Below are 24,837 nucleotides of genomic sequence, written 5' to 3'. Positions count from 1 at the left end.
CTGCAGTGCTCACCTGTCACTGGCTAGTCCCAGGTTGCCCATCCAGATCCATAACTACTTGGCAAGGTAATGGTACTGTCTCAAATCCCATGCACACAGTGGGGCATGTGGGGTTTTTCCATGTCAGATTCCAAGTCTTGACTAGGTCAATTGTCTGCTTTTGGTGGACGTCCAGCACTGATTCAGCTCCAGCTGAATTTCTTAGAAGAGGAAACCCAGCCTGAATTCTGGGAGCTGCCCAGGTTCTTAGAGCAGTGTTTCAGCCTCAGGAACTGGGTGAGATACACAGGCAGGCCCTGAACATCACCACAGGAGGGAGTCCCTGTGCTGAGGAGATGAGCTTGGGGAGGAAGCTGGGCTTGGAGGCTCACAGCATTCTCTGAACTGGAATCAGGTTTGCCCTGTGCAGAGAGATGGGGAGCAGCCAGTGGAAGAGCTGAAAGCAAAGTGCTGCAGGGAACAGGTGCGTTAAGTCAAGCATGGTATTCCAGGAGTTCAGCTGGAACAGGGAAGGGTGTTGGGGAGCAAGCAAAGCCACGGAGCAGAGTTGGTGCTGCCAGCAGGAGCAAAGAGGGCAGTGAGAAACTGCAGCTCCCTGCAGCCACTCCTCTCTAATGTTCATGGAACGTGCAGGGCAGGGGGAGGCTTCCCAGAGGATTGGAGAGCTTGAACCAGTCCCATGCAACTGCTGAGCACTGTGATGTGTGTCCTGGTGTCTGAGCTGCCAGTGACTGCAGCAGCAAATGTGAGCTGCTTTGCTGCTGCCCTTAAGCACCAGAGCTGGGCCCTGGCAGTGGAGGCTGCTGGCAGGTTGTTTTGCTGGGGGCTGTGGCAGTGAGGGACAGCTTGAGATGCCTGCTCCTGGCTTTGGGGTGACTGTACCTCCAGCGCTGGGGAAGCACGAGTTTGGTGACTGTGGCTGACTGGAGCTCCTCCACCTCCAGGTGGGCCTGGGTCTGGTGTGAGATTTCCAGCCCACGTTGGTCTATTTGAGGTCATCTCCAGGCTGGTAGAGGGCACAGAGCTGTGACGGTGTCTCAGCACTGGACAGGCTGCAAGGGCTGAAACCTTTGGTCAGAGCCTGACCTGTGGATGTGGCTGAGGGGTTCTGCCCTCATGGGAAAGCCAGGCTGAACTGCCTGTTGCTGATATCAAGCCACTGAGCCATAGTAGTGGTTACAAAGGTTTATTTCAGATTATTAAAAAAAATCAAGCAAAACCAAACCTTCTTCATGTTTGTACATCCCTGTTCTTACTCAATTGAAAATGAAGGTGCATCCTCCTAGCTGCCTGGTGTGGGGTGATGCCAGGCTCACATCCCAGTGCAGAGCAAAGCCCCACAGTGTGGGAGCCTGTTGGCTCTGTGCCAGCATGGCCATGCACGACAGAGCTGCAGGAACTGGGGTGTGCAGGGGTCTCTGGATGTGACAAAAACAAGTCTGGCATAGGAACCATGGGGGTAGTGAAGGCATCATGTCTGGTTGTTGAAGTGGGACCTGGAAGCTGCCATCTTCCCACATTTGGTTGTTGCTAAGTCTTTACCCAAAGCTGAGGCCAATGGCCAAGGAAAAGACCTTACCTTCAGGAAGGTCACTGGGGTTTTTACATCAGAGAGAAAGACAATGTGAGCTTCAGGTGATGCCCAGAGCTCCCCAAGGAGGCAGGGCTGATGCTCCAGGGATAGACTAGCTAGGTTGGCTATAAGGACTAGTATAAGTAATATTCCCCATTCATACACATACACATGAAAATTAATCCTGTTGTTGCTTGGGCTCATTGGCTCAGTTCAGCTCAGTTCTGGTGACAGAAAGATGCCCTAGCTCTGAATGTCCCATTTCCAAGCCTGCTCTGGGGTCCATCCCTGAGTAGTGCAGGGAAACATTTAAGCCCTTCTCCCACAGGGCCAGTGGTCCTCTTCTGTCCTTCCTTTCCCGCAGCTCAAGGGCTAAGGGAAGGCAAAAGGACACAGCTATTCTTCTGGGATGGTGTCGGGTTTTGGAGGAGGACACTGAGCACTTGCCACATGGAGCATGGAGCCTCCAGCAGGTAGGATGGTGCTGGTCCTGCAGATATGGCCCACCCTGTCCCTGCCATCAGATTATGCTGGACTTGCTGTGCCGGAGCAGGCAGATGGCAGTCACCAGGGATGTCAGGGTGGTGACCACGAAGAGCAGGATGAGGATGACCCAGTAATTGTACAGCATGCTTTTGTGGGAGGAGGGGTTCTCTGCCGGGATCATGTTGGTGAGGTTCAGCATGTAGCCCAGGGCCCAGCCAATGGAGGTTTCTCCTGCCTGTGGAAACAGCATGGCATGGTCACCATCCAGCCAGCCCAGCTGTATGGGCCTCAGGAGACTGTGGAATCACTGAAGATGGAAAAGACAACTAAGATCATGGAGTCCAACCAGTAACACCAGCACTGCCAAGGCCACCACTAAGCCATGTCCCCCAAGTGCCACATCTGCACATATTCTGAATCCCTCCAGGGATGGTAACTACCCCATCCGTGGGCAGCCTGTTCCAATGCCTGACCACACTTTCCATGAAGTAATATTTCCTAAAATATAACTGAAACTTCCCCTGACACAATTTGAGGCCATTTCCTTGTCCTGTGACATGTTACCTGCGAGAAGAGACCAACCCCCGCCTGCCTACAACCTCCTTGTCAGGGTGTTATAGAGAGTGAGAAGGTCCCCCTTTGTGCTTCCTTTCCTCCAGGCTGAGTTCCCCCAGCTCTCTCAGCTGCTCCTCATAAGACTTGTGCTCCAGACCTTTCTGGGACAGCTTAAGTGTCAGCCCAAGGGAGAAGAGTGTGGGGGAAGCCACAGCCCCCTTGAGCCTCTGCTTCCCCACAGGTCCAGCCAGCCAGGGGACAGAGCAGTGGCCATCTTGTGCTGAACTGGGCTCATCCCCTGGGAGTAAAACCTTATATGCTCAGGCCAGTCCTGATCTCCTTGCACATCCCATTGCGTGTGCAGACAAAAGTACCTCCTGCCCTGAGGTAACTTCCCAAAAAGACTCAGCAAAGCATTGTTTGGGATGGCTCGTGTCTTGAGGGCCAAGGAAGGGCTGAAGGACCTGATCCCATGATGACCCCAACAGCCAGCTCAGCTCATTTGTTTCCATCCCCTAGGAGAGCCCTCCAAAAACTGAGAGTTTCATCCTGCCCCTGTTCATTGAGATCTTTCTTGATTCTGCTTCGCTCTTTTTCCATGTGGGATCATCTCTCCTGCAGGGTTCTTTGGCCTAACTCCAAAGAGATCCCATGGGATGGGGATGTATTTTGGTGCTACCCACCTTCTTCTGGAAGGCAATGTTGGGGAAGGAGTGGTTGTTGAAGCTGTAGCCTTTGGTGGTGAGCAAATACACAAATGTGCTGACAGCGCAGTAATCTGGCAGCCTCTTCTCCAGCTTTGGGGCCTTCAGGAGCAGCTGGGTGGATTGCACAGAGGGAAAGAGAAAAGAGGTCAAGCCAGCAATGGCCAGGCTTGTGTCTGTGGCCTGAAGCTCAGGGTGGTTACATCTGTGAGGCCAAGGCTACCCCTACCCACCTGAGCCCTCTCCCAGTCCTGTGCAGGAGCCATCAATTGCCTTCCCCCTATTCCACTTGTGCCAGGAAACCCTGTGACCTCCAAGGGCTTCTCTCAAAGCCTGGGTGATGCCCCACATGAAGCAGCCCTCTCCTTCCCGTGATGCCCAAGGAGCCCACCTCACTCCAGCTGGTGGTACAGATGGTCTCTGCAGCATCCTTCAGGTCGCTGGGCAGGTGCACAGGTCTTCCCATCACGGTCTGTATGAAATCCACTGTGTAGAAGAAGGCAGAGAAGGCCTGATGGAGGGAAAGGAGCAGCTGTGAGACAGGCTCAGAGTAAGCTCTCATCATGAGCAGACACTCTGGCCAATGTGGTGGGCACCAATAACTGCTGTTGCAGAGCTGAGGGTCTGAATTGCTGCCACATGATGCTGCGGAGCTGCCCAGCCAGCAGCCAAGTCACCACCCTCCTCTTATGGGACTTACAATGAAGTTTCCTGAAACCTTCGGCTGGAAAACACCATCAAAGGAGCAGTGAGAGAAGGAGCAGTTGGTGAAGTCGAAGAGCTTGCTGACATACAGAGTGCAGAGGTTCCCATTCCCAGTGCCGACGAAGGTAACAGTGGTGTTGAGGGCAAGGCTTGGCCTCTCCTTCTCTGTGCAGGGGCTGTCATAGATACTGCTCAGCAACAGACTCTTGTTGTAGCCCATAGGCCAGCAGGGATGGGAGACAGTTTCTTGGTAGCTCTCAGCCTGCCAGAGGAGAGACACATGGGGTGCATGAGCTGTGCATAGCACGGCTTCCCCAGAGCTTGAGCAGCCAGACACAGAGCAGTTGACAAAAGTGTCTCAAAATGGCTTGGGGTGTCTTGGCTTTAGCCAAGAGCTGCACCATCTAATAGAGATTGTGGGAGAAAGCCCTGGGAACACAGGAAAGAGTTGAGGGCAAAACCCAAGTTGGCTGGTAAAGGTGTGCAGCTGGTCCAGGGCTGAGGGGACAGTGTAAACACCGAGGTGAGGGGGCAGCTGTAGGGTCATGCCAGCCAGCATCCACATCAAGCACACACTGTACCTGGAGGAACTTGGAGAGCAGCCTCTTGAGGACCTGGTCCCTCCCATAGCAGAGGAAGCTGTGCGTGTACACTTTGTATGCCTGGCCGTACAGCTTCAGCATCACCTCATTTCTGGGGTTTTCAATCGTGTCCCTGGTTTCAAAGGTGATCTGTGTGGAAGCACCTCCAAAGTCCATGGCCCCCAGGGTCTTCTTCTGAGGCTGGATCCATTCTCCGAGCCATCCACGCTGAGCCAAGGAGGACAAGAGCAGGCATAAGCATATGAGGAGCTGCGCAGCCACCACAGCCACGCCACTGGATGTCACTGTCCTCTGCTCACCTTGATGAAGTTCTCCAGGAGATAGTTTGCAGTGACCCAGCCGAAGACCCCTTCCTCTTCCCCTGACAGGATCTTTGCTCCCCGGAAATCAAAGGGGTATGTCTTCAGTGTGGCTGCTACAGCTCTGAGGACAGCGTCCGACACCTGTGGGTCTGCAATGCTGTGGGCCAAGTGAGAGGGCAGAGTGACAGACCTGTGCCACAGTGCTGCAGAGCTCTTCCTGTTCCAACGGCCCTTGAGGGCCAGCACTGCCATAACAGGGCCCAGGAGAGAGGTGAGCCTTTGCCTGGGTACTCATAGGCATGTCGCAAAAACCACTAGCTAATTCTCCTTGTCTCTGCTGGAGGAGGCAGGTAGCAGGAATGAAGTGTGCTCCTCCCTGCTGGGACAATGGAATCCATCCTGCCTGGGCTGAGTGAGGGGGGCACAACTCCTCCCCCGTGTGCTTTTTGAGGGGTGATTATGCTCACTGTGTCCCATCAGGCTCACAGTGGGTGCAAGGGATTTTGGATTTTCCTCCTAGCATCCAGAAAGTCTGGGTGGGTTATCCTAGTGCTGGCTCCTCCACCAGCCCCCACTAGCACTGTGCTGGCTGTGCCCTGCAGAGTATATCCTGCTCTGAAAGGCAGGACCACTTCTGCAGGGGACACAGCACTGGGCAGGTGGGTGGTCAAGAGCTTTGCCCAGCAAAAGGGCAACACTTTAGCCATCCTTCACCACCTCCACCCCTGCTGTTTGTGGCAAGCTGGCATGACAGAGTGGCACAACAGGGCCCTCCTGAGCACTCACTTGAGCAGACGCATGCCAGCTGTGGCGCCCAGGTAAAGCGGGGTGCCCACATGCTTCTCCTTGGGCACATCTCTCAGGGCCTGGTTCAGGCAGTGCTCCAGGCTTGTCCCAGCCGCCAGAGGGTTTGAGCTGTAGCTGGAGATGCCAGGACCTGTGAAGAGGAAAAAGCATTGCTCCCTGCTGGGGAGGGGATGATGTTCAGTGGGAAAATGCCTGGTGAGCAGCTTTGCCCCTTCCAGGCTGTCCAAAAGGCAGTTTTCTGCGGGCATGGAGCCATCCAGGGTCCATCCACATCTCTCTGCCCACACTGCATCCTCTGCTGGCTGACAGTCTGGGAAAGGTTGATAAATGGAGAGTGAAAAACTGACCCTGTCTTCTCACTGGGCTAGGCAGGGAGCTGGATTGTTCCCTGATGGTTCAGTACCTGCCAGGAAAAGATAAACCGAAGCATGCACAGCTGCAAGCCTTGGGGAGCGTTGGGAGACATTTGAGGAATAGAGCTGAACACTTTAGAACGTGTCCCTAAACTGGTGAAGGAGGCAGCTGGGCATGGCAGGGGCGCTCACACCATGCTGCCCTGCCACAGGGATGCAACAGACACCGCCACCAGCCCTGGACCAGGGCAAGCCCTTACCCTCCACATCACACATGCTGTGCTCGCTGACCACCCCGGTGTCATTCTCCTTGTCTGCAGGCCACTTGTAGATGAACATGGCGGTGTGGGAGGACCCAGCGTCCAGCACGATGCCGTACTGCAGGGGGAAGGCAGTGGGTCAGGCCTGGAGGCTGAAGGTCCCCTGGGTGCTCCGGCGCTTACCAAAGGAAGGCACTGAGGTTCAGTGCACAACCCGTCCACACTCCAACCCTCAGTCCACACTCCTATCCTGTCAGTGCCCAGCAGCTCTGGAGTATCATCTGGCAGAGAGGCAGGCTTTGCTCAGCCCAGCCTGGCACTGCTGGGCCCACACCTGCCTAAAGAGGGCACTGCCTGGCATGTGACTGGGAGTGGGATACTGGTCATTCTAGAATGCTGTTTGGAACAGCGCAGGGACTCTAGCTTTTTGGGTAAGGGGGCCCCTCTGAGTGCAGCTCAAGGGGATCTTCCCCTGCAGCAGGTTACCATCACTCCTGGCTGCCTGCTGAGCCATGCTGGCTGGTCCCTGGGACTGGTGGTAGGGAGAGACACCTGAAATGGCTCCTTGGGATGCTCTTAGCCAAAGAAGGGCAGCCAGGCCCCTCGTCCCTCCTGCCCTTGTATGGCTTGGCTATTCTCTGGCTATAAATAACCCTGCTCCTCCTGCCAAACAAGGTTACCCAGCTCCCAGGGAGGGGACACCATACATGCTGCTTGCAGCACCCCTGGGTGTAGCCCTCTGCCTGACCGCTGCTGCCCATGGTCTCGGGGTTGCCCATGCTGGCCCCCACTGTGGCCCCTCAGGGCTGTGAGTATGGGGGGGAAAGCAAGGCAGGACACAGAATCACCCCAACTGAGCATCTTGGGGGTGAAGCCATCTAGGGCTTAAACCTCCTATGAGTCTCTGTCTGCTCCTGCCCTACCCAGACTCAATACAGCCAAGGGCTGGAGTAGGCAGTTGCTCTCCCTGCCCGGAAGCCACCCAGCCCTGCCTGCCATGGGTGCCCCATGCTACCCCTGTCCCTATCATCTGGTTTTCACCAGCTCAGGCAACAGAAGTGTCAAGGACACCCGAGGTCCCCACTTATAGGTAGCCTCAATTACACCATGAACCCATGGCCCTGCACCAGTGGTACCTCCTGCTCCCTAAGAGGACCATCTCACATGGGTGACCCTCCCAGACTTGCCCAGTGATTTGCTCATGCCCTGGGCCATAAGCTACAAGCTAGCAGAGAATCTCCCTCTGTGGCCAGGCTGGAGCAGTGGAGTAGCTTCAGCTCCTGACAAACACTGCAGAGAGGAGGAAAGAGGCTGACAACTCCCCCCAACACCTCTCCTCAGCCTCCTGGACTGGGTGCTGGGGTGAGTGCTCCAGGCAGACTTAGAGGGCTCTCAACGCTCTCTTTGCCCAGCACGTGGCACCCCAGCCCGTTCTTGCCAGAGCAACCTCTGCCTTGCCTTGTCTCCCTGGGATCCCGTCACCCCTGTGTCCCCAGTGAGCAGTCACCAACCAGGAGAGTCTGAGGAGGGTCCAGCCCTAGGGGACCCCCTCTGTCCACCTCAGTGGCACATGTGCCCACGCCCTCTGTAGTCACCATGCAGATGTCTCCGGTTTGCTCACAAGGCACTGCATTACCCCAAACATCACTTGGAGTGACACTAGCAGGAGCAGGGTGACAAGGCTGTCCCCATCAGGAAAGCATCGGTAGGTCATCCCCAAACTTGGGGCTGAGCACAGCCAGGACCCTAGGAATAGTCTCCAGCCTGGAGATGCCATGGAGGGGCTGAAGTCCACAGAGAGGGACAAGGCTGGAGACAGGCATATCTACATGGTGGCAAGGGCTGAGACATGCTGTAGTATGAAACAATAAGGATGACCTGCAGTGCCAGGGATACCTGATGCCACCCACCAGGAGGGGGGTTAGCCTGTGAGGGGGATGCTGGGGATGCCAGACTCAGCCCATGGCAGGAAGGGACATGGCCACATGGCTGGCTCTAGGGTGAGCAGGAGGACACCCACCACCCGTGACAGGGGGAAGGCTGGTTCCCAGGGTTTCTTTCTGCATTCAGCAGGGCTGACTTGTCTGTCCCCCACTTCCCACCCCATGGAGAGCTGGTACCAGGATGGTATTCATGGGGGTACATACCTGGGGTGGAGTTGCACATGTAAAGAGGTGCACAAATGTATGTGCACATGTGCACTCATATCCACGTGCATGTGGTCTACATGCTGCAGGAGTGTGCATGTTTGTGTGTGTGTGCATGGGCATACAAAGGTGTGTGCAACTTCAGCTGTGGATGCAGATATGTGGGGGTGCTTACACATGGGTGTGCACAGGTGAGGTGTGCAGGCACATATGTTCACATGTCTGTGCACACATGCATTTAGGAGGGGTGTGTGCATAGGTGTGTGTGGACACACATACCACATTGCGTGCCCAGGGAAGTGCAGGCAATGAGTGGCAGCACAGAGCCTACACCCAGAGCAAGCCCCGTGCAGAGGTGACATGTTGGGGTGACAGCTGGGGCAGGATGCAGAACTGGCTGCACATGTAGGCACATCCTAGTGCCCTTTGCTGCCAACACCTGTGGGTCAGGGTGGGGGTATCTCCTCTTAGACCCCCAGCCCATTGCCACCAGGTGTGGAGTGGTGGGTGAGGGGCATCCCGTGGGTCCCCCAGCCTTGGCGGTGGCAGCAGCAGCGCTTGCCCTGGCTGAGGTAAGGTGCTGCAACACGATGGTGCTGCCTTTGCAGAGAGTGCCTGGCCAACTGCTGCCACAGCTCACCCCACAGCCACCCCAGCAGGAGAGGAGTCACTGCAGCCTCATGCCAGCCCCTCCTAAGGGCACGGGATTTGGCACCCCAGCTTGTCCCTGTGGAGAAGACATCCTTGCCTGGGAGTGGTAAGCAGGGGTGAGAATCGTGTGCATAGTGCACAAAGGCACCGAGGCAGACATGGGCAGCCTAGTATGTTCCCAGTGATGAAGAAATGTCATCTCCTCCAGTCCCAAGGGCACCTCATGCCTCCAGCATTCACACAGAAATCATTAATAGCATCACCTACAGTGGTGTGCAATGGTGCCAGCCCCTGGCCCCAGATCCTGTCCCTGTCTTAGCTTCTGTCCCTGCCTAGAACCTGGGCTTGGGCATCGGAGCCACCACATTCCCCAGAGCAGAATGCGCTGCTGTGTGGGTCTGAGTCATGGCTGAGCCATGGACATGGGCAGGTGGGCTCCAGGGGCCCTACAGGTGGGAAGCCCCAGGAAGGAGGATAAAAGCCCACCCTGATAGTGATTTGCAGTGTAAGTGCTGCCCTCAGCTCTGCCAGCTGAGCTGCCCTGTGCCTGCTAACAAGTACACTGCAAATGAGGGCTGGGGAGATCCAGGGATGCCCTGGCGCACTCCCACACCAGCACCTGGCTCCCATCAGCCCTCTCATCTGCCTTGGCATGTTTGCCTACTGGCACCCAGGGCTTTGGCAGGGCCTCATGCATGTGGGACAGTCCCCAACACCAGCATCTCCTGGTGGCACAGGGATTTTTCTAACAGAACCCTCTGACCAGACCCTGGTGATGCTGCAGGCAGGGGGGACACAGAGGGGCCGCCATTGTGGCCCCACACTGGGACAGTTTTCCAATGCCAGCCCTATCTCTGCTGCCTCCTAAGTCACCCATGGTCCCAGGGGCTCTGCCCTAATCCAACATCACTCAGGGCTGCTCAGTCCTGAAGCCCCTGCAGAGGGGGCACAGAAGACAGTCATGTTCCCAAAGGCCATGAGTAGTGCTTGGGGCTCCTGACCAGTGTATGGCTCTGCCTGGGGGAGGAGGCAGATGGGGACATTGAGAATGCCCCATGTGCTGCTGCCTGGCACTGTGCTCCATGGTCATGCCAGGACTCCATCCCACAGGCCCTCCAGGCTGTCCCATGTCGCATGAGGGGCTCATCCCGGCCTCCCACCATTCTGCCTTTCTGAAGGGTGGTGAGATCATGCAGCACTCAGGTTTGCAGTGAGTTGTGACAGGTTTCCTTCCTGCTGCAGCAGCCACAGCAGCCACAGGACATAGAAATTGACAGGGATACATTTGCCAAAAGAAGAAAGAAAAGGGCTGTCAAGAGCAGGCAGCAGCTTGGGGCAGTCAGGCCGTGACCTCCACTGCAGACCCATTAGGGAAGGATCAGTCCCTCAGCAGCAAGATAACTAATCCAAGGTGGTTTTAGGGCTATATTCCATGCAAAGGAGCTGGAAAGGGAAAATGTGGAGCTGTAGCTCAGCAGTGAACAGCACTATCCAGCAGCTAACGTGGACTGAGTCAGCAAGGACCACATCTTGTCCAGGCCATCAGAAGATGTGCCCAGGGTCTCCCATGGTAGGACCAACCTCTAAACCATGTGGGCATCTTTTGGGCTGAGTTAAAATAACACAAAGTTCTGCATTCTCAAAACAGCACTGGGCTTTGTGTGAAAGCAAGTCCTCAGTACCTTCCTGGTGCTAGCCTCATGGGAACTGCTGGACACCAAAGCACACACCATGCTGGGCCTCGTTGCACTGAGTCCCTGGGCCAAGCCTTGTCCAGAGCAGGGTCAGGACCCAGGACCCAGGTAGGTGTTCAGGGATGCTTGGCCCCAAACCGCAGCAGTGCCTGCAGACTAGAAGGTGCTAGCACTCAGAGGGAGAAAAAGCATCAAAAAAAGCACAAGGAAAAAGGTTTCTGGGAATTAATTTGGTTTAAAACCAAAGGTCCATCTTGGAACCAGGAAGAAGAAAGGCTTTCTAGGCTGATTCAAGTGCTACATATGGGGTCTTGGTACCGATCTAATTCCTCCATGTTCCAAAAGATAAAATCCACTTTGAAACCAGCTCAGGGCATTGCCCAAGATGCCCCAGCATGTGGTAACAGGTGGACAAGAAAGGTGTCACAGAGAGGGAGTTAAAAATTGGTAGTTATACTAAGAGCAAAAAGGGTCATCTTGGCTAAGCCTACTTGTCTTCATTACATCTGACAAACCCAGAGAGAAGGCAGCAGCACATCTGGCATGCAGACTGGCTCAGAAAGTTTCCAAGTAAACTGCTTGGGATGAGAAAAAGGGGGTTTTGGATTAAATATTTTTCAGGACAAGAGCCTGGGACTATTTTAAAACAAAAGACTTGTCCTACAAAGGGAGTACTTGGCCAACAAGAAATTGTTCGGGAACCTCTTTCATCATCCAAATTTACGACAAAAAAAGAAAAAAACAAGCAGCTTGTATTCAAAGAAAAGGGCATTTGTCACCCAGCAGCACTGGCTCAGGCAATGCAGTGGAGCCCGGGGGGATGCTGGGGTGCTCAAGGCAGCCCTGGCCCAGGCAGAGCAGCAGCAGATGCTGACTCGGCTGCTCTGATCTGGGGAGCGGCTATCTTTCAGTGTGTCCAGCAGATTCCCCTCCCAAAGCGCACGTCCGAAGGCACAACGGATGGACGGCCGAGGGCCCCGCAGCCGGCGGGTGCCGCAGCAGAGATGCCACCAACGGGTCTCGCTACTGGGGCAGCTCCGTCCCGGCGCACCCGGCGGGGGCTGCTCCCTGCGACCCTTCCCGCAGATGAGGGACCCCTCAGCCCTGGCGCCTCCCGTGACGCTGGGGATCCTCTGATGCCGGCGTCTCTCCCCCACCAGTATTCCCGCACACCGAGAATGCCGCAGACCGTGCCCACGGCGGCTCCCCCAGCCCCGGCAGCCCAGGACCTCCCGGTGCCCGCCGCCACTCCGCGCCCAGTCCCCCCGCGCCGCCCCGCTCACCTTGAAGCCCGGCGGGCCCCGTGTGTCCCCAGAGCCGAGGAGGAGGAGGAGGATGCCCAGTAGGCAGCCGAGGGCCAGGAGCAGGAGCAGGGCGGCCAGGCGGCGGGCCATGGCGGAGCCGGGCAGGTGAGCGGCTCGGCAGCAGCGGCGGCGGCTCCTGCCGCTCCTCCTCCTCCGCCTCCTCCTCGCCCGCCTCTCCCGGCTGAGTCACCGCCGCCCCGGCCCACCCGGGCGGGACACCGGGCTCCGTGGCACTGTGCGGGGCGGCCCGGGCTGCGAGTCCTGAGGCTGCCCCGGACCCGCACTCAGATTTTCCTGCCTCCTCCGCCCCGGGACCAGACCGATCTGCCTCCCCCAGGCACGGTTCTTTTGCCCAGGATCAGCCCCAGCCCGGCCCCTCAGGTACCGCCCCGGCCCCAGAATCAGCTTTGCCCCTCGAGCATCACCGTTATCGAGAGGGCTCAGCCCAATCCTGTCCCTCCTCCCTGGGCACAGCCCGTGTCCATGGGATCAGCCCCATCTACCCCTCCGGGCATGGTCCTTGACCCCAGGCTCAACCCCATCCTGCCCCCTCCCAAGGGCTTAGCCCTTAGATGGGTTCAGTGGGATGTGGGAACATCCTGAGATGCAGAAATGCTCCAAGAACCTCTCATCTACAATGATTAACAGCTGTGGTTGTGTTCCTGCTTTTAATCATCACAAGAACTTCGTGACAGCCCTGAGGAGCCCAGATGTATATTGAGGCTGTTTTCAATATGGTCACAAGTGAATAATGTGATGCATTTGCATAGGGAGCAGTGAGCCAAAGGAGGTTTGGTTCCTTCCTCTGAGAAGGACATTTGCAGCTTGCTTACACAGTGGGATACAACAGTGAACAAATAATAAACAAGGATAGAAGGCTGGAGGTCATAGCTCCTAGAGCAGCTGGGTTGCAGGCTGCGGATCACAACCTTACACTGAGGGTGTGAGCTGAGACTCCTCACACCTGCCTCAGTCCTCAATACTTTCTTGAAGCAAGGAGCTTTCCTGCCGCTCACAGCTGACCTATGCACAGCACACATTGCAGCATTGCACCTTCTGCAGAGCACCCTGCCCATCAGTGTGGTATTGGGGGGCAGAGGTGCTCATGGGGCTAAGCCTTTGCCCAGGGCTTGTGGTGCAGGAGCCTCCAGCCCTGATGCACCACTCTACTGCACAGGTTCTGCAGCTGGAGGTCCCACAAAGGATGAGCTCCAGTGCTGTCCTCACCTTCACCCTGGCAGTGCCCGTCACTGTGGAGCAGGGCTTCTCTGCAGGACTGCTGTGAGTCTGTTTGCAGGGGTTTACCTCCTCACTTCAATTCATTAAGCACTTAACTCTGGAAAATCCATGTTAATCTATTCCATACATTAATATATTAATTTATATGAAAAAATTATTTGCTTTTGCTGCTGATTATGGCACAGGAAACCACAGTCCTGTCCCTGAGGCTCAGCACAGCATTATTTCCGCTGCCTTTCTGCCTTCCCAGGTTGACTCTTCGCAAGTTTCTATGGGAAAAATACCTCCCTATTATTGACTCTTCATGCTGCCCATCTCACCTTCTGAGGCAGTCATGTGCCATCCTGTACAGTGCGACTGCAACAGGGATTATCATAGAGAGATCTTTTTTGGAATGCACTTAATCCCTCTCTCAAACCTCCTGCTTCACCTTTAGATGGACAGGCAATGAGGTCTTCAAAGACTAAAAAGGAACAAAACAATCTCCTTTCTGAATGGTGGGGAACAGAAACAAGGTTGGAGGAGCCCTGCGGGAGTAGGGATGGTCCCCTTGCACCTCATCCTTCTTTTGGTTTTGGGGACTTTGGAGCAAGTTCCTATCTGTCAGGTGGTTCTTGTTGTGGTGGGACCCATCCCTGGGAGATGTGAGTGTCCTCCATTTCTTGGTCTTGCACAGACTTGGTCATCCTAGTCCTAGGCTGTCCATGGGTGGCTTTGAAAGAGGGGCTGACATCCCTTCCCTCCCCAGGGTGGGTTGCTCCTCCTCTTCATGGGGTCCCTTTTGCCACCTTCTTTCCAGCCCCAAGGGGGTAGGAGCTGAGGTCTCAGGTCTGAGGGAGCCTGTGCCAAGCCCTGGACAATCACTGGTGTCCCAGGATACTCAACCTCCAGTGCAAACAGGAAGGCACCAAAAGGTTGGACATGCTGGGGTGGAAATACTCCTATTCCCAGGGGAATGTCAGCCAGACAAACACATGTATAGCCAGAGAAATACCCAAATATCCTGTGATAGTATGTTCAGGCAGGGAGCACGGCAACACGGCTGTCTGAGGTCAGCCCAGCCAGGGTCAGGCACTGCCAGCTGCTGCCCCGATAAGGAGGGTGGGAGGGGCTCATGTCAGTTTTCCTTTCCCATCTAGCCCTGTCAAGGCACCATAGGCTGGAGAGCAGGGCACCGAAGGTGGCAATGCCTCTGCCCATGGTGTGTGGGCAGCCCCAGCCACTGACAGGGAACCCATCCATGTCCCTGGGGAGGAGCAGGTGTCTGCATTGAGGTGGCTGCCCCAGGTGGACAGTGTCCGAGCTCCAGGCACAAGAAAGTTCAGTGTGAAAAAGCGAGCGAGGGGCAGGGAAGGCTTTGCCATGGAAGATGAATCAGGCAACTTGCTCCAATGGCAGGAAGTGAGAGCAGCCTTGTTTGTCTGAGGAAACAGAGATGTGGATTTTGGGCACCATCAAAGAAAGGCAAGAACAGATGTCACCTCTGCAGGGCTTGGGTTGCGAAGCATACAATCTGCCCAAATGAACAGGTTCAATGAACAAGCAGCTGTGTGGGGAGCCAGCCCAGCACAGCTGGGTTGCCCTGCCACACTACCACTCTGCAGCCTTTCTACCTGTCACGCTGTCTCCTGTCTGCCTGCCACCCTGCTTGCCATCTGTCTGCCTGCCAGTGTCTTACCTCTGTCACCTCTGTTGATGTCCACAGCTCTGCTTTCCATACATTCATCCTGCCTTGACCATTCCCAGGGACAGAGGGCACGCTGTGAATTTTTAAGGAACTGCTTTGATAGTGGGAGGGACAGATCCCCTCAGCATAACCAGATATGAAAATGGCATTGAAACCTGAAATAACCAGACAATCCACCAGGTGCAGGAGCAGGGTTTGCTCTGGGGCAGCAATAAGATCCCCACATTTTAATGCCAATTTTTCATTATTATTACAGTCTGTGTCACCACCGTGATGGGGCCACAGCAGCAAGGGACCAGGTTAACCTGCCTGATCTCACAGGAGAGATCTCAGGAGCCCAAACTCCCTGCTGTGCTGGTGTCTTTGGATCACCCCGTACCTGCATAAACTTAGACAGCTTAATCTCAGGTAAAGCTGGATCAGAATGCTGGTCACCAGCATGCCTGAGGCACCTGAAGGCTCTTGTCTGTATTTCTACATCCCCTGCAGCTGGTGTGGACATGGGCTTCAGCTCAGTGACTCAGGGAGACATGGCCTTCCTTCAAGGAGAGGCACAGACTCCCAGGAAAGACAGGGCATACTGCCACCCCTCCCAGCTGGGCAGAAAAGCCCGTCCCCACCATGGAGCGGGCACGGAGGGGGGGGACAATCCCTGGGGGCAGAGCAGAATGTGAGTACAAAGAGGAGGTGGAGAGTGCATTAGTCACCACGAAGTGCAGGGGACTTCCACTTCCCCAGACAAAAGAGAGGTTTTCTAATCTATCTCTTCCAACAAAAGGCTCGGAGGTGGGGCCACCTGGGTGAGGGTTGCAGGGTTGAATGAGGGATCAAAGGAGACACTGGAGCAGTAGAAGTAACTCGCTGGTGGCTCTGAGAGGTGGAGTTTGCTGGTTGAGGAACTCAGGGCTATTCAATGGCTTTGTAAAACATGAACACATCTGGGAGCTCTGGTGGGAGGCCCTGCAGCTTCATATGTGGTTGGGGAATAACAGGAAGAACACAATGAGCCTGTAGACACTGTAACAGGCTGTGGTCCAAAGGGAGGGGTTAGGGACAGGGTTCTCTGCTCCCATCTGCGAGCTCCTCAGCCAGCAGCAAGTGCAGGGGGCCATTCAATCCAGAAACATTCAACAGTTTTGGGATTGGTCCAGTGCAGGCCAGCCCTGAGCAATGCACAAACAATCCCACAACATACTCCAGAGCTGCTCCAGTACAACATTGGTCTGAGCCCTGGCAGAAGCCCTGGGGGTCCTGACTTGCTCCTGAGGGAGCACTGGAAGCCAGTGGGGTTCCTCTACAGAGGCACTGTCCTGGTTTAGGGCAAATTTGGGAGAAAACCTCCAAGAGGGGGCCCCCGGAAAACAAACCCACATGGCCCCTCCCCCCAACCGGTTTGGGAAAAGTTTTCTCGGAGAGAAGTGGAAAGAACCTGTTTATTTAACAGGCAGAGCACTCCCCAGCACAAAAAAATGAACAATACCAGATGACAAAACTCATTGGCCGCTTTGAAGAGACGACAAATCAGAAAGTCTCTCCTGTGGGTGCTCGCTCTGTTATCAATCCCTCCGGCACTGGGAAAGGCTGCTGCCCAGTGTAGGTCCCCATAGGCCACAAAGCGCAAGCTCTTGGTGCTGCCCAGGTCCCAGTCCGGAGCAGGTTCAAACAGTTCCAAGAAAAGGGAAAGAAAAAAAACAGTCCAGGGAAAACTCTGCCTCAGCCAGCTAAACCAACTAAAAAGCAAAGGAGCGCTCTGTTCTGCTCCATCAGTGCCCCGACAACACAGTGCAGCGCAGAATATTGCTTTTTAAGGAGAGTGCAGCCTCTGATAACAAACTCTGTGCTTCTTCTTCTCCCCACCTTTGCTCTCAGAACCAGTCTTGAAGGTGGAGAATATGATATCCAGCATTAACAGAACAGATGATACAAGCATCATAAAGTCACCCTAGGACAGGCACTCAGACCAAGAACCATCAAGGACAGAGATGGGCTGGCTGGAGGAAAGCCTGTAGCTGCCAGAAGGACATTTGAGACAGCATGAGGCTGCAAAGGTGCTCTCAGAAGGAGCACAGCCCCCATCTGCCTCTGAATCACAGACCAAGGAATAAGGGCAGGTACTTGTTCCTTTGGTCTCAGGCTGGGCTGAGGCTGCTCACCCATCCACAGGCTGTGGTCCATGGGAGAAATCCCCCAGCCCTGTTCTCAGTCCAGATCCCTATCCCACTCCCATTCCCAATCTCAGCTCTGCCTGGGAGCTGCTCTGGAGGCACAGCCGGAGAAAGGAATGGGAACCTTCTCCCAGCCCCCAGGACCCTGTGGCTCCAGTCAGGACCTGGACTGATGTACCTGGGACTCAGCTGAGTCATCAGGTGTATTTTTCAGCGAGTGCAGGCCAATGCAGACCACTGTGCAAACCCAGAGGGGCCTCTTCCTCAGGGACCTCCAGGCAAGGTGAGTCCTGCACCAACCAAAGGCCTTGGACATCCAGGCTTCCCCAGCTGCTGGGGCTGACGCCCCAGTATCTTGTTGCCTTGCATGAAGGAATCATAACACTGTGTGGGGTATCAGGATACCTCCCAGCTGCCTGTCCTGCTGTTGGGTCTATCCCGCATTCCAGCAGAGATGTGTGAACCTGGACCCAGAAAGATGCCTTTGCTCAGGGTGCCTTTATCCACATCTCCACCTGCACAAAGTTGGAGTCAGACAAGACTGGAATGGAAGCAAGGATCTGTCAGGAATTTCTGGGGATGCCCACACCAGTCCCAGCACTGAGTAAGGCTGCAGCACACACATGTGAGGCATTTTGGGGTGTTTTTTAGTCTGTGGTCAGTGAAGTTGCAAATCCAATCGGTGTTTACACTGGCAGAGTTAAAAAATAAAGGAATGCAACAACCTCCCTCAGTCAGGAGTGTGCTCCTGACTGAGTGCAGCTCCTGCTGAGCCTCTGCACCCTGTGAGTGGGAGCCCACTGATGTATTCCAGCCTCGGCTCCAAGCCCAGATCTTGTCCCCTTAGAGACATTGAAGGTCTGGAAGGATCTTGGTGTATCCAAGGCTATAATCCTTCTCCTGGCAAGGATCTTTGCCTGGAAGGAAAATCAAACCCAAGTACAAACCTCTATTCTTGCCTCACTTTCTAAACCCTTTTTTGTCTCCTGTTTTCCAGGACATTGTTGGTCCATGGGCAGAGATCCCTGTTGTCCTGGCACTGAACCAGCCAGGAAGTAAGTAGCTTTTCCAGAAAAGCCCCATTGGTTTCTCCTGGTTGTTTTGCCCCAAGCTCCCTCCTGCCAGGACAGAGGGTCAGGAAGTATTGAGGCACAGGGCAGCCCCTCAGGCTGACAGCTATGTTCCCACAGCCCTGTCATGACAACTGACGAGCTGTCTCCCCAGGCTTGTGGCATGAGCCTGGGGATGCTGGCACAGGACAGGACACCTGCCAACAGAACATCTGTCCCCTACACTGTGGCCCCAGAGCAGAGGTGTCTTTGGCACATGGAGGCCCAGGGTCATGGTCACATCCTGTTGGCTCCATGGAGCCACTGCAGGCTCGCCTGTCCCTAAGCCTGGTGGGACAGGTTGGCTGAACACGAGCGAGGGTGTGACATGGAGGAAGGGACCAGCACACGCGGATCCTCCTGGGCAGCCTTGTGGCAGGGGGCTGATCCCCATCCGCAGTGTGAGGGAGGGGATGTTGGTGGGGTGGGGACAGAGCTGGCAGGATGGAGGGGAAAATTACCTTCTGCTTGGAATAAAGCTGGGAACTGCTTGTCACTTTTCTTAAACTGGCAAACACTACCTACAGGCTCCAATTCCAAGTGAGAAACCATGTTTTGAACAATCTCAGCTCACCCCCACAAGCACTTAATGTGGCTCTGGAGTTTTCTGGGTCCCCCCGACCCTGCTGCCATGGGTGTCCCAGACAGCAAAGTCCAGTTAAGCGCAACCTGTCCGGGCCCCTCAGGCAAGCTCCTAGCCACCAGCAATCTTAGCAAGCTCAGCTCTTAAGTGATTTTAAGAGATCAGCTCTTTGGTGATTCTCAGCTCTTTAGTGATTTCAGCTCTTTGCTTGCTAAGTGCCTTTGGCAGACGCAGGGAGAGAGGAGAAGTGCTGTATGAGATTCCACAGAGATGTCTTTATTGGAATCTTCTGTGAAGGGTCCCAGTGACAGTCCTTCTGCCAAACTGGGCAGAAATAGGGGTTTATATAGGGCATAGGAGTTTTGGGAAACAGTCCAATAGTAAGGGTCGAGGCAAAAGTGACCTATAGTTTTACAGAGATATCAAGGGTCTGAGGGCAGAAGAGAGGTTTCTTAGGTCCAGTCATCATGACTAGGCATTTCCCGTCTTAGGCAGCTGACTGCTGGGGAGGCCTTGCAGGCCCTGTGCCTGCTACAGCACACCAGGCGATGGCCATGGTGAACAGCTGGGCCACGCAGAGACTGAGACCTTGCCTGGCTTTCACAGCAACAGACTCACTGAAGCAGCCCATGGCCATCACCACAGCCCAGTGGAGACCCAGAGCAAGAATGAACTCCCTGGGGGAGGCTGAGACACCCAGGCTGTCCCCGTTGGGCCCCACCAAAGCATCAGGGGGCTCCGGCTGAATAGGGTGCTGTTGGGGGCAGCTGAGGGGCCCTTCTGCTAACTCTTCTACTCATCACCCAGAAGCCTGAAGTGAACAGGGCCTTGGGATGCTTGCAAAGGTCCCCTTTGTGACAAGATGACAGGCAGCAGGGCATGGGGGGGTAGGTTACATGGGAATGTCTTCTCTTCCTGAGTTGGGTACAAGCACTATTGTCCACTGTCCCCCAAAACCCAATCCTTTCTGAAATGGTTTCTTATTCCCCAGTTATCTACATTTAACCTGGCTATATGAGGGATTTGTGTCCCTTGAAGTTCCAAACAGAGCCTATTACTCCATGCTCAGCTATTGTACTGATCTGCAAGGAGAGTTCAAGTAACCTGAAAAGATGTGGTTTGTATAGCCATCTCTGCATCAGCTCTTCTGTGCAGTGAATTTGCTCTTTTCCCATTGCTGATGCATGGAGAAATTCTCTGCCCAGAGGTTCCCTCAAATCCCTAGAGTTGTTAGGGAAAAGCAAACATTTTAGGAGGGCTCTGAGCATCTCCCACCCTTGCACTGTGCCATAGCAGCAAGTTCAGGAGGGAGGAGCATCTCTGTTAGGGCATAAGCCACCTTCCTATTGCTATAGTGTAGCTCTCCAGGAGCAAGTCCCAACCCAAGGAGCTGACGCGGCTCCAGCACCCCTTTCTTGAGCTCTGGGAAAGGATACAGGAAGGGGTTCCATTTTGCACTGAGTAAAATCATCTTTCTTCCCTCTGATGCTGACAGTTGGCTTGAGAACCAGTATCCCACGGAGGGTTTGATTTGCCAGTGGCAACATTCTGTCCCTCCATGCTGCAGCACAGCACTGCAGCTGGAGAAGTTGTCCTGTCCTGTCCTAGGGCTCCTGCAAATCTTTGGCATCAAACTATACTTGTTTGATCCAAGACCTCATACTGGAAACTCAGCCTGTGGGAATGGAAAGGTCTCTTCTCTTCTTTGGCAAGACTTCAATAAAAAACAGGCTCCCAGTACATCTGGGGCTTCCTGGTGGGCCCCCCGGCCATGAGGTGGGGAACACCACGAAGAGCTGTCCTGCAGCATTCCCTCTCCTCCCCACCCTACAGTCCTTCTGGGGAAAGCTCTGCATCACAGAAACTGTCTTGTCTGGGCCCCTTGGTTTTGCCTGTCTCTTTTCCCATTGTTTTCCAACAGGAGCCACGAGAGCAGCCCCAGCACACTGGCTCAGATCTCCCCACAAGCCTGGAGCAGTCCTTTGTCAATACAGTGACTGTCTTAACAATGCTAAAGTTAAATTTGTGGCCCCGATAATGGATTTTTCTTGTGACAGATGGTCACTGCCTCCATGCAAAGGTACACAGCCCTAAGGACACCCCTCCAGCCAACAGGCTCATTTCCAATCCTTTACACATCCCAAAATGCAGCAAGAAATCTCAGGAGAGCCATTTCCTTTTCTAGAGTTGAGGGCTCCAGCCATGGCTGACACAATGTGCACTGTCTTCCCAGCCTTAGAACAAATGGCATTTTCCCACCCTTTCCCCACCAAGTGGGCAGCCAGATCCTTCCCTGCCTATTGGGATTCCAGTGTGCAGCCTCAGCCAGCTGACTGCTGGAGGTCAGGAGATGACTCAAAGCCACCCATGCTGGACCCAGACTGGAAGCACATCCTTTGTTCCTGGACGAGGACTTCGAGGTGCCATCCTGGTGACAGAGCCAAAAACCAAATGCATTGCCCAGGGGCTCCAGGACTCAGCTTCTACTGCCCTGGGAAGTCAGTGCTCACATGCCCCGAGGCCTCCCAGGACTCCCAGTCGTTGGTGGGGGCAGAGGAGTACAGAAACCCGTCTGAAGGGAGCACTGGGAATGTCACAGGCTGTTGTTATTCCTGCCTTCAGCTGTCACTGCTCCTGGTACCGGAACAAACCCCTTGTGTCCAGCAGAGCAATGCCAGCATGATGCACAGGCAGGGCAGGTGATGGCACACTCAAGTGAATGATGGCACAGGCAGTCGATGCCATGGGCAGACAGTGGCACGCAGAGCACAGATTCATTTCCCACCACTGTGGCAGGGAGGGCAGTGTGAGGTGCCCAAAGTAGTCTGGGATGCTCCTGACTGGCTGCAGGAGTCCTGTTTCAGGGCTGGCAGCAACGGACCTGCTGCAGCATAAGGGCAGGAGAGTGGGTGCTGTGACCCTTTGCAAAGGCTCAGCCAAGGGATCTCTCCCTCTCCCATACTGCCTTTCAGCCCTGGGTGCTTCCTGGCAGCATCCCTCCTGTTCCTGATGCCCAGACCCTGCAGGATCCCCACCCAAACCTGCTGACATCTGGGCAAATGGCAGAAGATGTTTCCCAGCTGCTGAGAGCTCTTTGCACTTTGGGCAAACATGATGGGACCTCGCTTTCCCGGAGACAATCCCTTAGCATCCACCTCCCGGCAAGTCCTCCAGCAGCCAGACTTTTCTCCTTCCAGCAAAACTGAGGCTCTACAGGGCTGCCCAGAAACAGGGATGAGCTTTGTACAGCTGCAGTGAAATCACCTGTTACTGTTGAGCTAAATCATACCCTGGCCAGGAAATTATTCAGCTTTAATCAATTTATTAATCCCATTTTTTCCCAGATTTAACCCTCCTGCTTCACCACCATTGCCCAACCCTGAGTCTTTTGTATGAACTCTCCTCCTGAATTCTGGGTGCCCCCCCCAGGGCCCCAGCTATCTTTAAGAGCTTTTTCTCAAATAACTGAGAACTCAAAGATGGAAGTCAGATTATCCAAAATCCTGACAATGAAAAACCTCTAACATTTATGACTGGCAGAGATTTTCATAGTTATACTTTTCAGGTTTTGGACATATCTGCAGAACTGGACTTTTATTTGTCTTTCAGGAGAAACTCGAGCTTCTGAGTTGATTGTGGGATGCCACCATCTTGAATGTGAGAAAATCATGTGTTGTGAAGATCTTTAAAAGCCCTGGGAAGCCTCATTCATTTCCTCCTCCTCCATGTGCTACCAACCAATGTGACTGATGTGCAGCTGGATGCTCCCAAGGATGCATAGGGATCTCTCCTGCTGCAGAGGGACACCCTCAGACATACCTCAGGGCTGCAGGTACCTATTCCTGTCCCAAAACAGACACATGTCTTTGGGTCTCTTAAGGCCACTTCAGGCAGGTCAGGTGGCTTTATGCAAACCTCTGAAACATGAAGAATGTTGCTTCAGCATGAAGCAAGTCTAGGACAGCTCCACAGCCCCCATGGCGCAGCATCACACTCAGTGCTGGTCAGGGTTCCAGTCCATTCTGGAGTCCAGCTCCCTCCTTCACTAACGCTGGTCCAGAGGAGGCCATGGAGCTGCTCTGAGGGCTGGAGCCCCTCTGCTCTGGAGCCAGACTGGGACAACTGGGGGTGTTCACCTGGAGAAGAGAAGGCTCCATGAAGACCGCAGAGCCCCTTTCACTGCCTAAAGGGGCTCCAGAAGAGCTGGAGAGGGACTTGGGACAAGGGCCTGGAAGTGACAAGGGGGAATAGCCTCAGTGGTTAGATGGGATATTGGGAAGAAATCCTTCCCTGTTAGGGTGGTGAGGCTCCGGCAAAGGGAGACCAGAGCAGCTGTGGCTGCCCCCTCCTGCAAGTGTCCAAGGCCAGGTTGGACAGGTCTTGGAACTACCTGGGACAGTGGAAGGTGTCCCTGCCCATGGCCAGGGGTGGAACAAGATGGACTTTAAGGTCCCTTGCAACTCGAACGATTCTATGGTTCTGATCTGCAAAATATTTTTAAGAAAAGGTCCCATGAAAAATGTTCTCTGCTGCAGGACAAGAGAGCAATCAGGACCCTCAGCTGGGATGGCACCAGTGAAACGCATCTCTGAGGCTGAAGTAGATTGCAGAGGAAAGGAAATAAAGAGCAGCTGTGTTCTGGGATGATCTCAGGCCTTCAGGGCTGCTAATGCTTCACTCAAGGCCATGGCCCTGCCTTTTTAAGATACATTTGTGCTTTGCTCCCAGAACAAAAGGAAAAGAAAAACCTACCCAGGGTTCATTCGAAGGAAACTGGCAGTGACCTCCAGGTGCTCCTCTGTGCCTGCAGGGATAGGGCCATGCCCAGGGAGAGCATGGAAAGGATGCTTGTCCCACCTCCTGCTCTCAGGTTCACACGGGTGACTTGGATGAAACTACTGAATGCAAATTTTCTAGTTTCATGTGGATTTTAGTTTTTGTGAGGTGGAAGAACAATCATGGTTTCATGGGCTAATGACAGGTGCTGCAAGGAACACACTCCCCTGTTGTGGGGAAAAGCTTTCTTTACTGGAGTAATTTCTTTCTGCTCAAAGTCCCTGGGCAGGGCTGAAGTTAAACTCTCAGCAGAGAAACAGTGCATGAGTGTGAAATTTTGTAGCACCTAGGTGTGCAGGCACCTTGCCAGAGGCGCTCAGCAGCCACTTGTCTCCTTTCTGAGGAGCAGACGGTGAGGTTCAGATCTCAAACTCCCTTGCCCCAGGTGCTGGAGCAGCTGCCCAGGTTGGTGTGTCCTCAGGAGAGCTAACATCAACCTAGGTGTGTGAAGCTTCAGTCAGGACAGACATGGTCCTGCCTGGTGTGTATCAACCAGAAAGAAGCTGGGCAGAGGTTGCTGTGGATGAGCATCCACATCCCGCTTGCAGTGCATCCCCCTTCTGCTCCAGCCTGGTCCCCATCCTGCCAGGGGGCCATTGTGTCCTTGGGACTGCATTGGCAAGGTTTGGGCAGTGGGGGTCTGTAGACCGCCTTAGTGAGAAGGTACCAGAAGCTGTCCCCATGTTGGACCCACTACCACCCAAAGCTGAGCCCGCCAGCAGTGAATGGGGGGGTCCTCTGGGATAGTGTTTTTAAGAGAGAGTAAAAACCACTGCACAGCCCTGCAGATCCTAGTTCAGTGGAGAGGGAGGGGAAGAAGTGCTCCAGGTGCCAGAACAGAGACTACCTGCAGCCCGTGGGGATGACCATGAAGAGACAGCTGTGCTCCTGAAACCTGTGGAGGTCTGTGGTGGAGCAGATACCTGCAGCCCCAGATCCCACACCTCTGCCTTCCCATGGCACAAGCCTGCTCAGCCTCTGAGGGCTGGTTTGAGCACCAAACTGGTGCTGGGAGCCTGCTTGACTGCCACTGTCTCCTACCCTCACCGTATCACGCAGGAAGACTTTATGCATC

At 54.6% G+C, this 24,837-nt stretch overlaps 1 protein-coding gene across 1 annotated transcript; it reads right to left on the bottom strand.

The window, feature by feature from the left end:
• Positions 1-1,260: 1,260 nt before the first annotated feature.
• Positions 1,261-12,233, bottom strand: ENTPD2 (ectonucleoside triphosphate diphosphohydrolase 2; the record flags this gene model as incomplete). Its single annotated transcript, XM_084219645.1, has 9 exons — positions 1,261-2,294; positions 3,298-3,432; positions 3,710-3,829; positions 4,019-4,285; positions 4,605-4,832; positions 4,925-5,084; positions 5,714-5,864; positions 6,348-6,465; positions 12,123-12,233. 9 exons carry the CDS (start codon positions 12,231-12,233, stop codon positions 2,094-2,096), a joined length of 1,491 nt encoding a protein of 496 aa, XP_084075771.1. The 3' UTR covers positions 1,261-2,093.
• Between the last annotated feature and the right edge of the window lie 12,604 nt (positions 12,234-24,837).

Source organism: Fringilla coelebs, assembly GCF_963513975.1.
Source record: "Fringilla coelebs genome assembly, chromosome: 21".
Taxonomy (NCBI): domain Eukaryota; kingdom Metazoa; phylum Chordata; class Aves; order Passeriformes; family Fringillidae; genus Fringilla; species Fringilla coelebs.
The sequence above is the reverse complement of the archived record's forward strand: the minus strand, read 5'-3'. Positions and strand labels throughout refer to the sequence as shown.